At 47.4% G+C, this 17,328-nt stretch overlaps 2 protein-coding genes across 2 annotated transcripts; one reads left to right on the top strand and one right to left on the bottom strand.

Annotated features, from left to right (window-relative positions):
• Positions 1-354: 354 nt before the first annotated feature.
• MED9 (mediator complex subunit 9) lies at positions 355-13,807 on the top strand. Its single transcript, XM_008566240.1, has 2 exons — positions 355-648; positions 11,790-13,807. Exons 1-2 carry the CDS (start codon positions 422-424, stop codon positions 12,004-12,006), a joined length of 444 nt encoding a protein of 147 aa, XP_008564462.1. The 5' UTR covers positions 355-421; the 3' UTR covers positions 12,007-13,807.
• A 1,151-nt stretch (positions 13,808-14,958) lies between these two features.
• Positions 14,959-16,857, bottom strand: RASD1 (RAS, dexamethasone-induced 1). Its single transcript, XM_008566239.1, has 2 exons — positions 16,415-16,857; positions 14,959-16,211 (listed from the first exon to the last, which is right to left on the bottom strand). Exons 1-2 carry the CDS (start codon positions 16,698-16,700, stop codon positions 15,658-15,660), a joined length of 840 nt encoding a protein of 279 aa, XP_008564461.1. The 5' UTR covers positions 16,701-16,857; the 3' UTR covers positions 14,959-15,657.
• Between the last annotated feature and the right edge of the window lie 471 nt (positions 16,858-17,328).

The following is a 17,328-nucleotide window of genomic DNA, read 5'->3' as shown; positions in this document are numbered from 1 at the left end:
GTGCTCGCTAACTGTTGTCTGCTCTTCCCGTAGTTCCAGTTGCTTCTTCGAGACCGCGACGGGCTGGTCCATGCTGCGCCTATTTATCTCAAGGATTCCTTGCTTTCGGAGCCTCTTCGTCATGTGAATAGGAAAACAGTTATTTCTGAAACAAAACTCCTATTTAATAATTTGGCTATCTTGACTCACAACCTCATGCAGGCCACCCCAAGCCCGCCCGCTGCGCGTTGCCCAGCAACAGCATTCCCCGCCTCCGCGCCTTTGCCCCGCCCCATGCCGAGTGCGCACGCTCAGGACCCTTCTTCCCGGCCCCGCCCCCGCGCGGCGCGGCGCGCGGCGATGACGTAAGAGTCCGCGACGTTTCCAGTGGGCTCGTCCCCGTATTTCTGCTGGTTGATTTGCTGACTGGACTCCCGGCGTCATGGCTTCCTCCGGGGTGGCTGCTGGTCGACAGACCGAGGATGCGTTACCGCCGCCGTCCGAGCCGCCGCTGCCCGAGACCAAGCCGCTGCCGCCTCCTCAGCCGCCACCGCCGGTCGCTGCGCCTCAGCCGCAGCAGTCCCCGGCCCCGCGGCCTCAGTCACCCGCCCGCGTGAAGGAGGAGGAAAACTACTCCTTTTTACCTTTGGTTCACAATATCATCAAATGGTAAGGGCCCAGGAGAGGACCCGCCACCACACTTACTGTCGCTTCTCGTCTCACCCGTTTCAGAGCTGCAAGAGGCCTAGGCTCTCTGGGTCATGCCCCCATTTCACAGATGGTGAATTGAGGCCCATAGTGGGAAGAGTGCCTTTCCCACGACCACACAGTCGTTCCATGAGTTCAGCAAACACTGAGGCCCGAGAGTTACGATATGCTCAAGGATGAAGCCAGTTTAGAGACTAAATGCTCAGGCTCTGTGGTCCAGCTGCTCAAGTTTACATCCCAGCGATCTTGAGCAAGTTAAGCTCCTCGGGGCCTCACTTTTCTCACCTATAATACAGGGTTTTACTCACTTTGGTTCCTTTTTCCGACAGATCCTACAGATATGCACATCTTCCCTGTGATGCACACTGCGTAGTGCTATGGGGTGTTCACAGTAAAAAGGGACTAACTTTTCACCCCAACAGGGCTCACTAGTCAAAAGGAAGAAAAAAGACTAGAACGGGAATAACCCATAATTCAGAAAGATTGAGAGAGGAGGAGTGATGATGGAAAACGTTAGAGGAAGCAGAGACACAGAAGTTGCCCCAAATGTTTAGATCCTGGTGTACTAACTTTGTTCTAACACAGTATCAAGGGAGTTGATGGTTATCCTACTGGCCAGGATTTAGTTTAGCCTGGGTTTTCAAACTGACCCTGTAAAAGAAAAAACAAACAAAAAAACCCTGAAGTCTACTTGCCATGTTTGCCTAAATTATTTTTATTGTTACTTCAATATATATCCACATGATGCTAAGTGTAAACCCCTAGGCTTGTAACTCTTATTCAACCATTAAAATCCAAGACAAAGTGAATTAAAACAAAATTACCATTCTAGTAACATTCAAGTACACATTAATGTGCTCTTTGATGTTTTGCCAAAATGGAATTGCTACTCACAACATGAAAGCCTTAATGGCTCAGCTTCTTTTGGATGACCTGATGCTCTTCCACCACTTATCTCTTCAAACGACTGCAAAGCCTTTGTTCTCATATTAGACCATGACTTTATTTGGCTCCACTGGACATGAAAGTACTGTTTATAGGGTAAGGCAGACTCTGTTCTGTTTTAGTTATCCTGTGATAATGAAGTGGTACTTCTCAGCAGCAGTGAGACTGCAAACAGAAATGCAAATGCAGACCCTGCAGTCCCAGGGCAGGGGTGGATTATAAAGGGGTTATCCAGATTAACCCAAATGTAAGAAAAATATGGAAAAATGAAAACACAAAATGTACACATTCACAAAGACAGCTCTTGGACCCCTGAGTATATTCTTGAGTTCTGGTAAAACAGTGGGGTTTGGCTAGTCTTAAAGTTGGGGCAATAGAGTATGCTAGAGAGAACAGACTTTGAAGTCAGACAATCTTGGGTTCAAATCTGTGTGCTGATGCTTGCTTCCCTTGTAATCTTGGTGAACACTTAAACTTTGTAGGTTGTAATTTTCTTATCTCTAGTATGTCAATAATGGACCTCAAAAGATGGGTTCAAATTATAGCTCTATAATGTACTGGATGGGTGACCTTGGCAGGTAATTTAGCTTCTCTGAGCCTCTTTTTCTGTTGTGAAGTGGGAATAATAATACTTAAGTCATAAGCTTCTTGTGAGTTGTACTCAAGAGTGTGCCTTTTGAAAGACGGTAGGTTAGTCACATGTGTTTTTCTCTGTTTCCTCTAAAAGGGAAGTGAAGGGTTTTTGTTTTTGTTTTTTTAAACCAAAAAGAACAAGACAGGAGAGGATTGCCATAGAGTGGATGGAAGAGGCCTAACTCACCTACCAGCTGCAAAGTAGCTGCCTTTGACCATGGCCTCCCCGCAAATCTCAGGAACTGTCAGGGCCAGGAATCTCAGAATAGGGGCGAAGGTGGGACTAAGAACAGGAGGATTATTTAGAAGTCTGCTTAAGAAGCAGGTCCCCACAGTCCTGTCTCCCTGCTCCAAGCAGCCAGGTGACCACCCTTCTTCCATCTTGGCAGACGATTAAAGGGTTACTCTTTCCCAAGACTTATTCTTAGAGAGGAAAAAGAGAGTGTCTGGCTGGAAGACACCAGGTACGTTGTGGTGGGGGGGGGGGGGCAAAAGTTTCTCTTAAACTTTTTAAGAGAAAGTTTACAGAGTAGTGAGACCCCACCCTAGCCTTCTTCCCCCACCTGTCTTCTAGACTGGCAGACAAAGAGAATGGAGTTATCTTCTCTGGGGTGTTTGTCAGCCCAAGAGAAAAGACATTGGAAAAGGAAAAAGACATTGGAAAGAAAAGACCTTCTTCCCCAAGCAAGAGCCTAATCAATTCACTCTGAGAAGGCAAAAAAGCGTCACTCATACTCAGAGCTTCCACTAAGACTAAATTAGTTTATCTCTGCTACTTACAACAAGTTACCTGGAACTTGGTAATTTTTAAGAAAACAAAATTTATTGCTTACAGTCCAGGGGCTAGGAAGTTCAAAGCCAAGGGAATATATCTGCTGAGGGTCTTGGTGGTGGCAGTAGTGACCTAGGGGTCGAACATGGCAGAACATGGCAGAGCAGAGAGAGACTAACCTCTCATGTGCTCTTCTTTTAAAGTCCTCAGAACTACACCGATGACGACCATTTTTAATCCATTCACTGTGGCATGGTCCTGCAACCTAATCACCTCTTCAAGGCCCCACCTTTCAATTGCCGTAATAGGATTTCCCACCTTCAACAGTGACAGTGGAGATTTAAGCTTCAGTGAGGTTGGGGGAGCATTCAATCTACAGAAAGGACTTTTAGTGTTTTACTGTTAAATATATGACTGACAGCCGAGACCACTAAGCATGTGAAGAAAACAAAACACCTAGTAAGAAAGAAAGGACACAATAGAAGAGCGGAAAAAGCCACTTGGAGGAAACAGTATGCACAGTGATACTGTAACCATGAAAATGACTAGGATCCACTCTGAAAACCCTCAGTACAGGTGTGTGTATTAGTTTGTTTTCTATCATTTATAACAGATTACCTGGAACTGGGTAATTTATAAAGAAATGAGATTTGTTTCTTGCAGTTGTAGAGCCAGGAAGCCTAAGGGCATGGCTCAGCACCTGGTGAGGGCCTTCTTAGTGGGGACTCTGCAGAGTCTCAAGGTGGTGTAGGGCATAACATGGCGGGGAGAGGTGGGGGCAAGAGCACATGTTAAGGTGCTCATTTGCTCTCCCGTGACAACCCTCTCATCCAGTAACCCATTAATCCATGAATGGGTTAATCCATTCATGAGGGCAGAGCCCTCATGGTCCAATCATCTCCCAAAGGCCCCACCTCTCAACACTGCCACATTGGGGATCAAGGTTCCACATGAGCTTTGGAGGTAACACTCAGACTATATCAGTATGTGTTTGAGTTTATGGGCTAATAAGGGAAGGGGACATAGCATGGTAAGGATAGAGGAGAATGGGAGAGGAGACCTCATAAAGCCTGAAGAAGTCAGAAATCTTGTTAAGGGCCATTCAAACAATGAGTCTTAAGTTAGGAAGGGAGGAGGGAAGAGGGGCAGTGTAGGAAGAGTATGAATGGGTAAGGGCACAACGCCAAGGAATAGCATCAACTCGTGCGGGTCAGCTCCCAGTTTGGCGGTGCTGAGCGTAAATCCAAGGAAGGAGGGAGAGAAGAAGGGAGAGCTGGAACAGAAGGAAGAGCCAGGATACAGAGGGCAGCATGTCGCCCTTAGGGTGTGGGACTTTGTCTTCTGAGGGATGGGGAGCTAGCAGAACTTAATAGGCTGCAAAGCCATTTAGTGCACCATCCTGGCAGGCCTGGCAAGAGGGCACGGGGGCCGGGAACAGGTTCAGTCACCCAGGGTGGTTTTCCCAGGCCCTTGATCTCTTCCACTTCCCAAGTGGTCCTTTGAACATTTGCTTACTCCTGCCCAGAGGATGAATAAGGAAGTAAAACCTGAAGTAGTGAGTTTAGTCTTTATCATTCTCATAAAGAATTAAGTGTTACATTATTCTATTTTTTAAAAAATTATTTAATAAAAGTAACAATTGCAAATTCAAAAGGTGTAAAATGAAAAATTGTTCCTTTCCCCAAGTCTCCTCACCAATGGTAACTGCTGTTAGTTCTTTCTTAAATTTCCTTCCAGGAATTATATATGCATGTCTTTTCAAAAATTTATACAAATTGAGATCATGCTGTACTTTGCTTTTTTCACTGATTAGTCTATTTTGGATACTTTTCTATGCTACACATAAAGATCTACCTCATTAAGGCAGCTGCAGAGAGTTCCATCTTGTGAATGCACCATAATTTATGTAACTGTTCTTCTGTTTATGGACTTTTAGGTGTTTTTCTAATTTTTGCTATTACCAGCAGTGCTGGGATAAGCATCTTTGTATGTGAGTTAAGTTTATGATGAGATAAATCCTCAGCAGTGGAATTGCTGGAGCAGAGGGTACATACATTTTTTATTTTGATACCTATTGCTAAATTTAGAGTGCTACATCTTTTTAGCTAACTCCTTCTCCAAAATTCAGTCCTGTAGACTGGACTGTTTCAATTAACCTAAAAAACATATTAACCTAAAATGGCCCATAAATCTGCCACCCAGAAGGCGTTTTTAAAAAATTAAAGTTGTAGATGGATTCCAAGAGTACCCATAGATATAAAATGGAAAGTGAGCCTCCCCCTTCCTTCCTCCTAGTTCTCTCCCTTGTCCCACAACTGCATAATATTCCATCTTATGAATATGCCATCATTTATTTAAACAGTTCGCTGCTCAAGGGCATCCTATTGTTTCTGACGTTTTGCTGTTGCAGTCAGTGCTGTGGTGAGCTTCTTTGTCAGAAATGGGATATGTGGATTTAGAATTTTGATCACTATTAGCAAATTCAGAAAGAATGCACCAATTGATGCTTCCACCAACATTTTATTTGTGTCTTTTTCCTAAACCCCTGCCATCACTATTAAGCTTTTAACTTTGGCAAATCTGGTAGGTCAGGACAAAAACGATATATTGATCTGTGTCTTTCATACCATTAGGTAGAACATCTGTTCATATGCAATTTTATATGTCATTTGTATTTTTTACTTATAAATTGCCCATTTTTCTGTTAGGTCATTTTTCATTTTATGAGCTCTTTGTACAGTAAGGAAATAATGTCTCTGTCAAATGTATTTTAGGTTCTTCCCCCAAGTTGTTGCTTTTCTTTAGTCTTTGTTCGTGGTCGTGGTATTTTTTTTTTTCCATTCAGAAGCACATAATACCATGTAGTCAGATTTGCTAAGCTTCTGAGTTTTGATCCTGCTTAGAAAGGCCTTCCCACTGTAAAATTATAGATATTGATGCCTTTTTCCTGCAGTTCCATGTTTTATTTGTAATTCATTGATGCTTCTGGAACTTACTTTGGTGGAAAGAGCAAGGAAGGCTCAGCTTTTTCCCCCAGTTAGCCACATCTTCTCACTGCCATTTATTGAATATTCATTATTTTCTCTGCTTGAGTTGCCACTTTTATCATGTACTGAATTCCCATATGTTTTCCATTCTACTTCGGATATTCTGTTCTTCTCCAGTACCAAACTGTTTTAGTTCTTAAATCTTCATGGTACATTTAATTATCTTTTAAGGCTAGTCTTCCCTCCTTCCTCTTTTTTGTCAGTATTTCACTATAGCGTCTTTACCTTCTCCATCCAGTTTTTTAATAGCCCATCTGAGGTTATGATGCTCTGGTTAGTGGAACATTTCTTTAATCTGCTCCTTTACCTCCAAGCCTGTTGATACCACTCACTGGCCAGGTCTTCTAACCTCGCTTTTGGATCTTCTAATCACTTCTTAATTTGTCTCTTTTCCTTTATCCTTTCCTCTCTCTAATTTATCCTGTGCATGTTATTAGAGTAATAACTGCTCAGAATTCTCTAGGGCTCCCTGTTCTTCCCAGACTGATCCCAGACGTTTAGCCCTCCATTCAGGGATTTCTGCAGACCGTTTTCAGATCGCCTGCCTGGACTTCTCAACACAAGACCCAGAGTGGGTCCTTCTGCTGCAAGTGCCTTTGGGTGGGTGGAGTCCTCCAAGCTAGCAGGCCCTTCAGCACCTCTTTCAGGAGTGCCCACGGAAATGCCACATGGTCTTTAAGGGCTTGCTCAGAGCCACCTCCTCTTCATGGAGAGCCAGCTCTGTGAGCCAGAACCTCCCTCCGCACCCCCAGAGCCCTGCCTGGTTCCTACAGTGCTCCAGCTGGGAAAGCCCTGCTTGGAGCTGGAGCACATAGCACTTTCATCCCTCCTAGTGTCTTTCCCATAGTTGAATGAACAATTAAAACTACATATTTATGTTATTTTTAAAGAACAAGGAATAGGAAAAGAAAAATCTCATTTTTGTGCCTATAAAAAATTCTATAAACCCCAACTCTTTGAGGCCTTTCTTGATATATATAGAAGCTACATTATAAAAATACATAAAAAGGAGGAATAAAATAAGTTCTGTTAGACCAGGGCAAGTTATAATTTTTTTTCCCCCTCAAACTTAGCAGATCTAATCTGAGTCTAGAGCTAAGTATCCCGGGCTAGGAATTCTGATTTGCAGTTGTTATTGCCTTGCCTGATGGTTTTGGCCCACATAGTAAGAGTATTCTGTCAATATGGGTACTTTAAAAACTTTTAAATATTAAATGTTTTAATTCTTTAAAATGTCTTAGGTTGCTAGGTGGGTAGAGGGGAGCCCTCCTGGACACCGCAGAGGGTGTTCAGGGACCGAGCACCCTGAGCTGTTCTGTGCCCTCCCAGCTGGGCCAGGCTGCTTGAGCAAGTTCGCTTGTTGAGGCAGGTCAGTGAGACCTTGGAGCCCCAGCAAGCCCTCTTTCATGGGAACAGGTTGTTACTGCCCTGCTTCTTCCCACACAAGTGTCTGTCTGCATCAGGCCAGCCCTGCACACCAGCTGAGGCCTGTTCCTGGGTGTGCGGGAAGCAGCCCCCACCTCAGTGGAGGAGTCTGTACAGTGCCCACACTGGCTGCACATGGCTGGTCTGCACTCGGTTATTGCAGTCCTCTGATGTTCACTTTCTTCCCCCTCAGCAACGTCCCAGGGAAAAAGATGAGTGCTCAGAGATGGAGTAGTTGTAGGCTGCTTGAAAGAGTTGTTTCCAGTCCTGTTTAAAAGCCTCTTTGCACCTCTGCCACTTTATTTCCATCCGTTCAGTATAACTTATTGAGCACCTGCTGGGCTCCACCAGAACACAAGCCCCTGAAAGCAGGCCTTCGTAGCTCAGCAGTTACTTAGCACATTGTGGGAGATGCCCGGGGAGCATTTATGCAGGGTGCTGGCAAGAGTGTCAAGTTGAGCCTGGGAAGGCTGGAGGTGCTCGTGGGTGACACTGGGTGGCCTCCTCCACAGTTTGATCTTGCCTGGCAGGTGTTTTCTGGGGTGAGAAGCCATCTGGAATGTTGAAGCAGCATTATGACCTGCTCAGATTTGGGTTTCTAAAGGTAGGTGGGGCAGAAGGGTTTAGGGAAAGGAGAGACCTGGGTCCACAGGAAGGCAGTGGCAGTAGCAGTGGCAGGAGGTGTTAGTAGGTGGTCTGGAGGGGGTGGGGTTGGCAGGACTGGTGGCTGGAAGGGCATGGGACACACAGGAGCAGGTCTGGGAAGACAGCCTTCTAGCTTGCCCAGTTGGGTGGGTGGGGCTGCCCTCCAGCTGAGCCTCTGCAGGCTGAGGAGGCAGACTGCAAGGCCGCTCTGGATGTTTGTGGATTCCCAGATTTCAGGGAGAACATACTTGGCAACTGTAGGAAGGAGGGAACTGAAATTCAAGAAGGAGTGCTGGCTGGGGAGGCGTTCTCAGGTGGGGGTGGATGAACATGTTCCAGGGCATTTTGTAGAACAATGTTTTTTTCCAGCTTCTTTTAGCAGCAGAACCTCTCCCAAAGGTCCCTTAGGTGCTGGCAGAACTGGAGCAGAGAAATATAGATGGATACGTAATAGCCTCTGTTGTCTAGGGTGGGAGGGATAAGCATTGGTGTCCACGGTCATGGGTGATGTACGTCAGTACAGTTTTTTCAGATGGCATTTTGGTAATATCTGTCAAAAATTTAAATATACATAACTCAGACTTCCCACTTCTAACACAGACTTCCCACTTCTAACATTATCTTGCCAAAATACTTGTACAAGTACATAAAGATATGCCATTCTGATAAATTGTAAACATTCCAAATGCCCATCAACAGCTGTATCATTTAGTTGTATAATTGTATATGCATTAACATGGAAAGACATCCAAGGTACATTGTTAGGTGAAAAAAGCAAGAATCAGAACCATGTATGGTTGCATTTCTATCAAAGCAAATAAAAGTATGTGTGTATTTGTATGATATTGTGCATTTCAAAGCAATCTAAAACAGTATACACCACATGTTAACACAGGTTATCTCTGGGACATAGGATTAAAGGGACTTTCCTATTCTGAGCCTTGGGTGTCTGTCATTTTGAGTTTTTTTCCCTGAAGCACCTATTACTGTCATTAACAATTTTAGGAAGATGAAAGCCACTGGAGTGAACACGGCAGGAAGAGAGATGGTGGGCAGAGGAGAGGACTGAGAAGGACTGGTCCCAGGATGGGTCAGCTGGAACAGAGTGGGGGCATGAGGCTGAGGGGGATGGAAGTTTTGAGGAGGAAGAAATGGGAAACCGAGGCCAGCTTCAGTGGATCCAGTGGGTTCCTTTTGCTTCAAAGTTACCAGTGGACACTCTGTGCTTAGTTGTTGCCAGTTTGCATCCACACTAAAGCACTACACTTTAAAAAAGAAAAAGGACAAAGTTGGAGCATGGTTCTTAGAGTTACCCACCTAAACCTAATGTTGTTTGCCCGTGATCTGGTGATATATATATGAATGTTTGCATCGTCAGCTGGAAGGATGCTCTGAGTATCACAAATAGCAATAGTATTTTTGTCCGCTCTTTAAAAAAACAAGAGTGCTCTAACTTGTCCTTGTTTGTAGGATTTTCATCCTCTTGACCTAGTCGCCTTTTTTTTTTTTCTTTCTAAAGGTGGATGATGACTCATGTTGAACACAAAGGCAGGCCCATTTAGAGCTTTCTGCTTGTATTCACTCAATATCTGGTTCTGTCCCCTTTCTTTGGCTTGAATATTTCATAGTCATCCTTGCTTAGCAGGTGCCTACTTGGTTCCAGCCAGTTTCTGAGTAGCGTGTTTTCCTCGCCCCAGGAGGAAATAAACAGTGAGCTGTTTATCTTCACCAAGTAGGGCAGTTAGGAGCTTGCAGAGGGGCCTACTTGTGGGCTGCGTGGCCCCCTTTCAGCTCAACTTCCCTCCAGGCGGCTTTTCATATGACTTCTTATTCATTATCTGAAGACCAGCTTCTTTCCTGAAACTTCACCAGGTAAAGAATGAAAAACTCTTGAGATTTGGGGGTTTTCAGAAATGAGCATCCTAAACACAGCCCACTTTTTACTTTCAGAATTAAATTTTCGTTTGGGCCAGGTTATATTTGTTTCATGAAACGGATCGTCATAGCTTTCTTCCAAATTTTTATTTTATGTAATTAATCTGTTTTTACCATGTCCTGTCAGACTCATGTGATATGAATCAGTTCTCTTAAAACTATATTTTAATTTCAAAACTTCCTTGGGACCTAAATGTGTAACAGTGTGTTAACACATATGCCATCCAAGTACAATGATTTCAGTCCAGATGGTTTCTGTCCAGATTTTGGATCTGAGCTGAGACTTAAAAGAATTAAAATAAAAGATGCTCTTTGTTTGCTTCCTTCCAAACAAATTGCATTTCTCATTAATACCAGTACTGCTCCCTAGAAACTGAGATAAGGTATACCTTAACTCTATCTCTAAATTCAGAGCATCCGATGACAACAAGAATTGTTTGGCTGGCCTTCCATTCCCTAGAATGAATGATTGGTTCTCCACATCCTGCCTCTTGAGTTTAGAGCTGTTGATAAATATGAGCAGGCCCTGGTGGCCATCTACTTTGCAAGGTGTGAAACATAACTGATGGATCGCCAGGAAAGATGGATATTCTGTCTGCGTAAGCAGGGAAACGATGAATAATAAATATGAATTGGCACCATCTGGGTTGAAATTTCCCACTGGGGATGAATGTTATTAAAAAAATGTGATCATTGACAGTTCTTCTTCCTTCTTACACCTCAATGGCTTACTTCTACAACAGCTTAACAAATTGGCTTGGTTTTAGTCTCAACTGCTTGTTTTCAAAAGCTCATCTACTTACTAACTTCTAAAAAATGTGTAGGAGCAACTGGCAGGACATTTCTTTGATCTTAGGTGAGGATTTTTGTCTTTTGTTTTTAATTTAGTAGTGACAGGGGAGTGTGGATCTCTGCACAGCTAATAATAGCTTTGAGATAAAGGGAATGATATGCCTTTAACATGAGCTTGACCCGAAGGCAAGGAGTTTACCAGACATGGTAGGAGAAACCTGTCCCTGCTGAAAAACTTCCTATAGCTTATAACTTATGTAAAATTTATTAACAGCTCTGTGGAAATTAGTCTTTATGTTAACAGGTTCAAGCAGGCATCAAAACCTCAGCTAAAATTAGCTCTTGCTAGTGGTAAAGTCTCCTGATTGGCCTGGAAAAGGCTCAGATTAGACAAAATGTTCTATTTCAGCAAGTCTTGTTTGGCATTTGTCACCTGATATTGGTAATGGTTTGCTTATTCAACACACATTAATGAACTTATTTGCCAAGCATTCATTTTTTCGACAAATATTTGTTGAGTGTCTGCAGTGTCCTGTGCACTAGGCCACAGATGAGGAGATGGCTGTGACCAGGCAGACACCGTCCCTGCCCTCATGGTGCTGACAGTTGACTGAGGTGCAAAGAGCAGAAGCATCAAGTGGCTTCGAGGGGGAAGCGGGGACACTTTTTTTTTCTTTTTTTTTTTTTTGAGCCTGGCCAAGGGGGCACTTTTACTGCCTGGCTTACGGCTCAGTAAGAAAGAACCAGTCCCTGCCTTCTGGGAGCCCACAGCCTAGTCAGGGGACAGATACATAAAGCATAGTGTTCTAAAACATTGTAGGAATGACAGGCAGCTCTTTGTGTGCAGAGCAGGGAAGCAGGCATGGATCTGAGCTGTGAATACTAACAACTGCCCTCTGCCCCTGCAGCATGGACAAGGACAGCCCGGATGTCCACCAGGACCTGAACGCCCTCAAAACCAAGTTCCAGGAGATGCGGAAGCTCATCAGCACCATGCCTGGCATCCACCTGAGCCCTGAGCAGCAGCAGCAACAGCTGCATAGCCTTCGGGAGCAAGTCAGGACCAAGAATGAACTTCTGCAGAAGTACAAGAGTCTCTGCATGTTTGAAATCCCCAAGGAGTAGAATGAAACCGACTTCCAGGAATGCCGCACTAGGAAGGAGGAAAGCAAGTGGCCTGTTTCCCCGCCATACTCTTGAAGCTCAGTCCCTTCAGACCCCAGCTCTGAACTGTGTAGCCAAGTGGGGCTGTTGTACTGCTCCAAGAACTGAGTTTGGCACTGACTATGTGGGGAGCCAGCATGCGAGCTTGGCTTTGCTGGGGCTTCCTTGTATGTATATATGTCTAGATGCAAAATAACTTGAGTGCCTGCTGGTGGAAGTAAGAATATTCCTGCAGGCTTGGGGGGTGGGGAGGACTCCCCTGCCTCTGAGGAGGGGGCCATCTGCTGTGTGTTGGACCCCACTGGCAGATCTGAAGACACAGCAGGGAGAGAGGGGGCTCCTTTCTTCTTTTCCTCCTGCTCCTCTCCACTCACCCCTTAGGATCAGTGTGTATCAGGTACATATTGTTCTTCTTGACAGCAGTTTCATGACATGTTTGCATATGGCATGGATTTAATGTGCTAAAAAAAAGGCTGTGAGAGAATGAACATTGTTTTGAAAGGCCAGAGGGAGGCTTTTTCCTCCAAAACAGTTTTGGTTCCATTTATGGTTGAGCCAGTGAACAGAACAGTATCTGTGGGCGTGTCAGCCCAGAGCCCTGCCAGGCAGCCCTTGTCTCCAAGTTCTCTGCTTCCTACGTGTTCTCCTTACATTTAGCTCTTGCTCCCTTTGTCTTCTGTCACCTTCAGTTAGTGCCCCAGAATGGCCAAGACACTTCACACCCTCATTGCTTCCCCAGATTAGAGAGGTGCTGTCCTTTCTATGCAGGCTCAAACAGGTTTTCAGGCGAGCAGATCTTCTGGCATTTCAGATTCACATTGCTCTGGTTTAAAAAATTATCTCCCCCTCTGGCCTTCTCACTGAAGAATCGACAACATTTACTGCACTGCAAACAAAGGGGTTCACGATGCACCTTTTGTTCAGAGGACGGCAGCTTGAGTGGTCCCTCAGCGAGGGTTAGCTGGTCCTAGAAGTTGTGCATCCAGGTTCTAGTTCTTAAATGTTTATGAGCAACCCTCATTTTCCCCAGCACCACTGATTTCTTCCAGATGGGACATTTTATGTGTGTACTCTTGCCTGGGCCGTCAAATGAGGTCAGAGCGGTTCTCTCCCCTGCCTCTTACGGATGAGGTGAGAAGTAACTGAATATTGTTTGGATTTAGAAATGGGCACATAACCTGTGCTGACCAGTTCAGGGACTTAGCAGATGCCTGCCAGCTGACCTCGTTGGCAGAAGTAGTGGTTGGAGGTGTTTTGTAGGGGTTCCAGTAGTGTTGGCCTGCAGCCACCTGTCAGAAGATGGCTGGCATGTTGGAAACCTAGGGGTGTGTGAAGGAGGATATTGGATTTCAGTGGCTTTGGACAGAAAGGCAGGTTCTGAATTTAAGCTGCAGTTGCCTATTAGACCTGTTCTACATTGGGAATGTTATTTAACTGAATCAGTTATTTTCTTGGAATTTCAGTGTAGTGGCTGGGCTGGTTTTAAGTCTCTGACCAAATACCATGAAACACAAAGCACATAAAAATATAACACTATCAGGGTCTTTCTGCAAGGCTGAGATGGAGGGCTCCTCACAGGGGCGGAGGGGGATAAGCCTTCCCTTCATTCCAGAGTTTTGACTTGTGACCTTTTCAAATGTGTGATTGAAAGAATTTACATCTGCTCTAGACATGGTTCTTGTACTGAGAAATTCATAGCAGGATGTCTCTTGGATAGTTGAGAGGAAAATGTTGACTTAGACACAGAATGAGGTTGTAAGAACCTCAGCTCCTTATTTCCCCTCCGCCGTCCCATCTCATACTCCAGCTAAACCCTCATAAAAAGTGAACAACTCCTCTCCCAGGAGTGGCATCTGTCCCCAAGGGTGCAGTTTGCCTAGGAAGTCATTCCTGAACCTGCCTTGATTGGCAGGGGTGGGCGCCTTTTGGTTATTTGAGTAGGTTCACTCCTGTTGGAGTGTGTCTCTCACCAGGGATGAAATCCCTCCCCTAGGACAATTTTAAGTCTCCCTTACAGGGCTGAGCGCCCTCTGGAAGCCAATTATTTGGATTACTGGGTGTCAGGGACTTGTGCCAAGTACTTTTCAAATATCACTCTTAATCCCCAGAGCAACCGTATGCAGAGGGTGCTCTCTATATTTCTCAGGTGAAGAATCTGAGGTTTAGCAGGTGTTGTTCGCCCCAAGTTTGCACAGTTATGAATGGCAGAGAGAGGTGGGTCCCAAGTCTGAGGCTGCTGCCCTTAACCGCCAAGAGGGAAATTGTAGGGTAAAGGGGGTGTTGGACCCCACCCAGGCAGCAAGCACATCCTGAAGCCAGGGGAGCAGGACCATGGGTTTTTTAAACTGTCTCCAGACAGTTGATGTGGCAACCTGGAGAGAAGGGACAAGGGTCTGGCACCAGCTTGCTCCCAGATGGGTCTCAGGCTCCATTTCCATATTTGTGAAGGTGGGACCTGAGTGACACCTCAAACAGTGTGAGTATCAAATTTGATGACCTTCTATAGTCTGGGCCCCGGCTGAGTTTAGTGACAAAAGGGCTTGGCACATTTCCAGTGGCCCTTAGTTGAAGGGGAAATAAGAATGTTTTCTCAGAAAACGAGGCCCTTTGTGACAGCCTAAAGAAAACTAAGCAGGTGCATGGCTAGAGAGATTGTGTCTCCAGGGAGGACCCTGAAATCCTTTATATTTATCCTGGCTTTCCAGGAAACATTCCCCAAACAGAAGGGCATGGTCTGGAAGGCCGTCATCTGGAGCTTTTTTTTTCTCCCATGATGGCCTGAAGCTATTTTCAGAATGCCTGGGTTATTTTCCAGCTCTGGGGAAGGTGACTTCTAATTCCACAGAAGGAGAAACCCAACCTCCTCCCTACCCTTCCCCCCTCCAGCCATTTCTAAGAGCAAAGAAAGCCCAGTTTTCCATTTTAATTATTTTATTTTATTAAAAAACCAAGACAATAATAACTTTAAAGAGTCACATACACAGTATAAACACCTGGATAAGGTTTTGTTCATGTCCATGTTGACACTGGAACTACTGTTAAAGTGCAAGTTTTGTTTTGTTTTTCCTCTTTGCGGTTTCACACACACACTTAAACAAGTCACTTGGCTATGATTTGACCCACAGCTCCGTTAGTTTCTGGAGGGCAAAGGCTTTTGCCAATTGTCATGGCAACCCAGAAACAGAGAGAAGATAATGCCCCCTTGGTCCTGACCCTCAAGCCTGCAGGATAGCTTCTTGAAGCCTAACAGAGGCTGATTAACTTCACACCTCCCCCTCCCCACGCTATTCCTAGGTCTTTGTGAGAAACAAGACAAATCCACCCTCTGCTGGACCCTTGCCCCGCAAGTCTTGGGGGTGGTGGGCGCCGATGGGGAAATCGGGGGAGGGGGGCGTCCCAGTCTTAGCCAGTTCTCTTTCCTTCCAGAGCAGATGACTGTCCCTTCTCGGTTTGGTGGCGCCTCCCCAGTGCGCGAGGCCGGGTCGCGGGGAGCGAAGACGCCAGTCCGCGCGCGCGCGCTCGTGGCCCGGGGCCACGGGGCCGACCAGGGCGTCGGATTTGACTTTTAAACAAAAAGGTCCTCAAGTTGTGTCGCCAGCGCGGAGGGGGCTCCTAGCTGATGACGCAGCGCTCCTTGTCCTTGGGCTGGCCGCCTCCGCTGGCCTTCTCGCGGATGTACATGAGGTCGCTGTGTACGCTGGGTCTGCGCGCGAAGGGCGCCACGATGCCGAAGGCGTCGCCCAGGTCGCCGCCGCCGCTGCCGGCCCGCAGCAGCTTCTTGTTCCGCAGCGCCTTCTTGTGCAGCACGTCGCAGTACTGCACTGACACCTTGCGGTGCAGGTCCGGGCTCATCTCGCTCGGCAACTTGGCCATGGCGAAGAGCGCGCGGAACATCTGGTCCAGGCTGCTGTTCTTCTTGGCCGAGATCTCGAAGTAGGCGCAGCGCTGGGGGTCGTCGCCCACCAGCTGCTCGATCTCGCGCTGCTCCACCTCGCGGTAGAAATCCCGGTCACCCTTGTTGCCGCAGATGACCAGGGGCACGTCCACGTTCTCCTTGGTTTTGTTCTTGAGGCAGGACTTGGTGTCAAGGATCTGTTGCTTGAGCCTCTGCACCTCCTCGAAGGAGTCGCGGTTGTCCAGGCTGAACACCAGGATGAAAACGTCTCCTGCGGAGGCACAGAGAACAGAAAAGAGAAGGTGAGGGCAGCTGCCAAGGGGGACACCCACGTCGGGCTGACTTTGGGGCTGCCAGCGGGTGGGGCGCGCTGGCCTCTCCAAGCGCAAAGCCCAGCGCGCCGCGGCGGGACCGGCCCTCGCCGGGTGCCCCTGGACAAAGGGTGCCCGCCCCTCCGCCCGGCCCCCGGCTCACCTGTGAGGATGGAGAGGCGCCGCATGGCGGGGAACGGGTGGTTGCCGGACGTGTCGAGGATGTCGAGCTGGTAGACCTCGCCGCGGATGGAGTAGAACTTGCGGTGGAAGTCCTCGATGGTGGGCGTGTAGGCGTCCTCGAAGCGGCCGGTGAGGAAGCGCGACACGATGGCCGTCTTGCCCACCTTGGACGAGCCGAGGATGACCATGCGGTAGCAGTTCTTGGCCGGGATGGTCAGCTCCGAGTCGCTCGGGCACATCTTCTTGATCATCGCGGCCAGTTTCATTGGGAGGAGAGGCCGCGGGGGCGGGCGCGGAGCCGAGAGAAGCGCGGAGGGCGGCCGGGGGGCGCAGGAGAGCGGCCGGAGGGCTCTGCCCAGGCTCAGGTCGGCTCCGGCTCGGGATTGGGCTCCGGCTCGAGTCGTGATCAGGACAGGGTCCGCTCGCTCTGGCTCTCCGCGCCTCGCCGCCGCCCTTATATGCAGCCGTCTGGCCGCCCCGCCCCGCTCCCTCCCATACTCGGTGCGTCACGCCCCGCGGGCGCCCGCCGCTGCCCCCTCGCGCCTCGCGACGGCCGCTGGCAGGTGCACAGCTGCTGCCCTGAGGACGGGCAGGAAACTGAGTCCAGGGTGCAGCCGGGGCGCTCTTCCACTGCACCCGGCTCAATGGCCGCAGGGCCTCGGGGTTCTGGTCCTGGCTGTGCCTCCTATCCTCTGTGACTTGGGGCAAAGTCCCTCGTCCCCGCAACAACACAAACACGTCCACTCACTATTTTTGGGCTTCAGTTTCCCCAGAGAATAACAGTAGTAATCCAGTAATGGCTGCAGCGTTTGCTGGGTGCTCGCGCCTACTGTGTCTCTTTCAGTCCTCACGACAGAGCCCCCAGCGCCAGCCCCCCACCCCCTGCACCCCTGC

This window comes from Galeopterus variegatus, unplaced genomic scaffold (assembly GCF_000696425.1).
Source record: "Galeopterus variegatus unplaced genomic scaffold, G_variegatus-3.0.2 Scaffold229, whole genome shotgun sequence".
NCBI lineage: Eukaryota > Metazoa > Chordata > Mammalia > Dermoptera > Cynocephalidae > Galeopterus > Galeopterus variegatus.
This window is presented reverse-complemented; position numbering and strand designations above follow the sequence as displayed.

Bases quoted from the DNA above. Each gene is read 5' to 3' on its own strand.
- MED9 (XM_008566240.1), top strand. From the start codon at position 422: ATGGCTTCCTCCGGGGTGGCTGCTGGTCGACAGACCGAGGATGCGTTA. The intron at 649-11,789 runs GTAAGGGCCCAG...CTGCCCCTGCAG, and splicing joins GTTCACAATATCATCAAATG to CATGGACAAGGACAGCCCGG.
- RASD1 (XM_008566239.1), bottom strand. From the start codon at position 16,700: ATGAAACTGGCCGCGATGATCAAGAAGATGTGCCCGAGCGACTCGGAG. The intron at 16,212-16,414 runs GTGAGCCGGGGG...GTGCCTCCGCAG, and splicing joins GCGCCTCTCCATCCTCACAG to GAGACGTTTTCATCCTGGTG.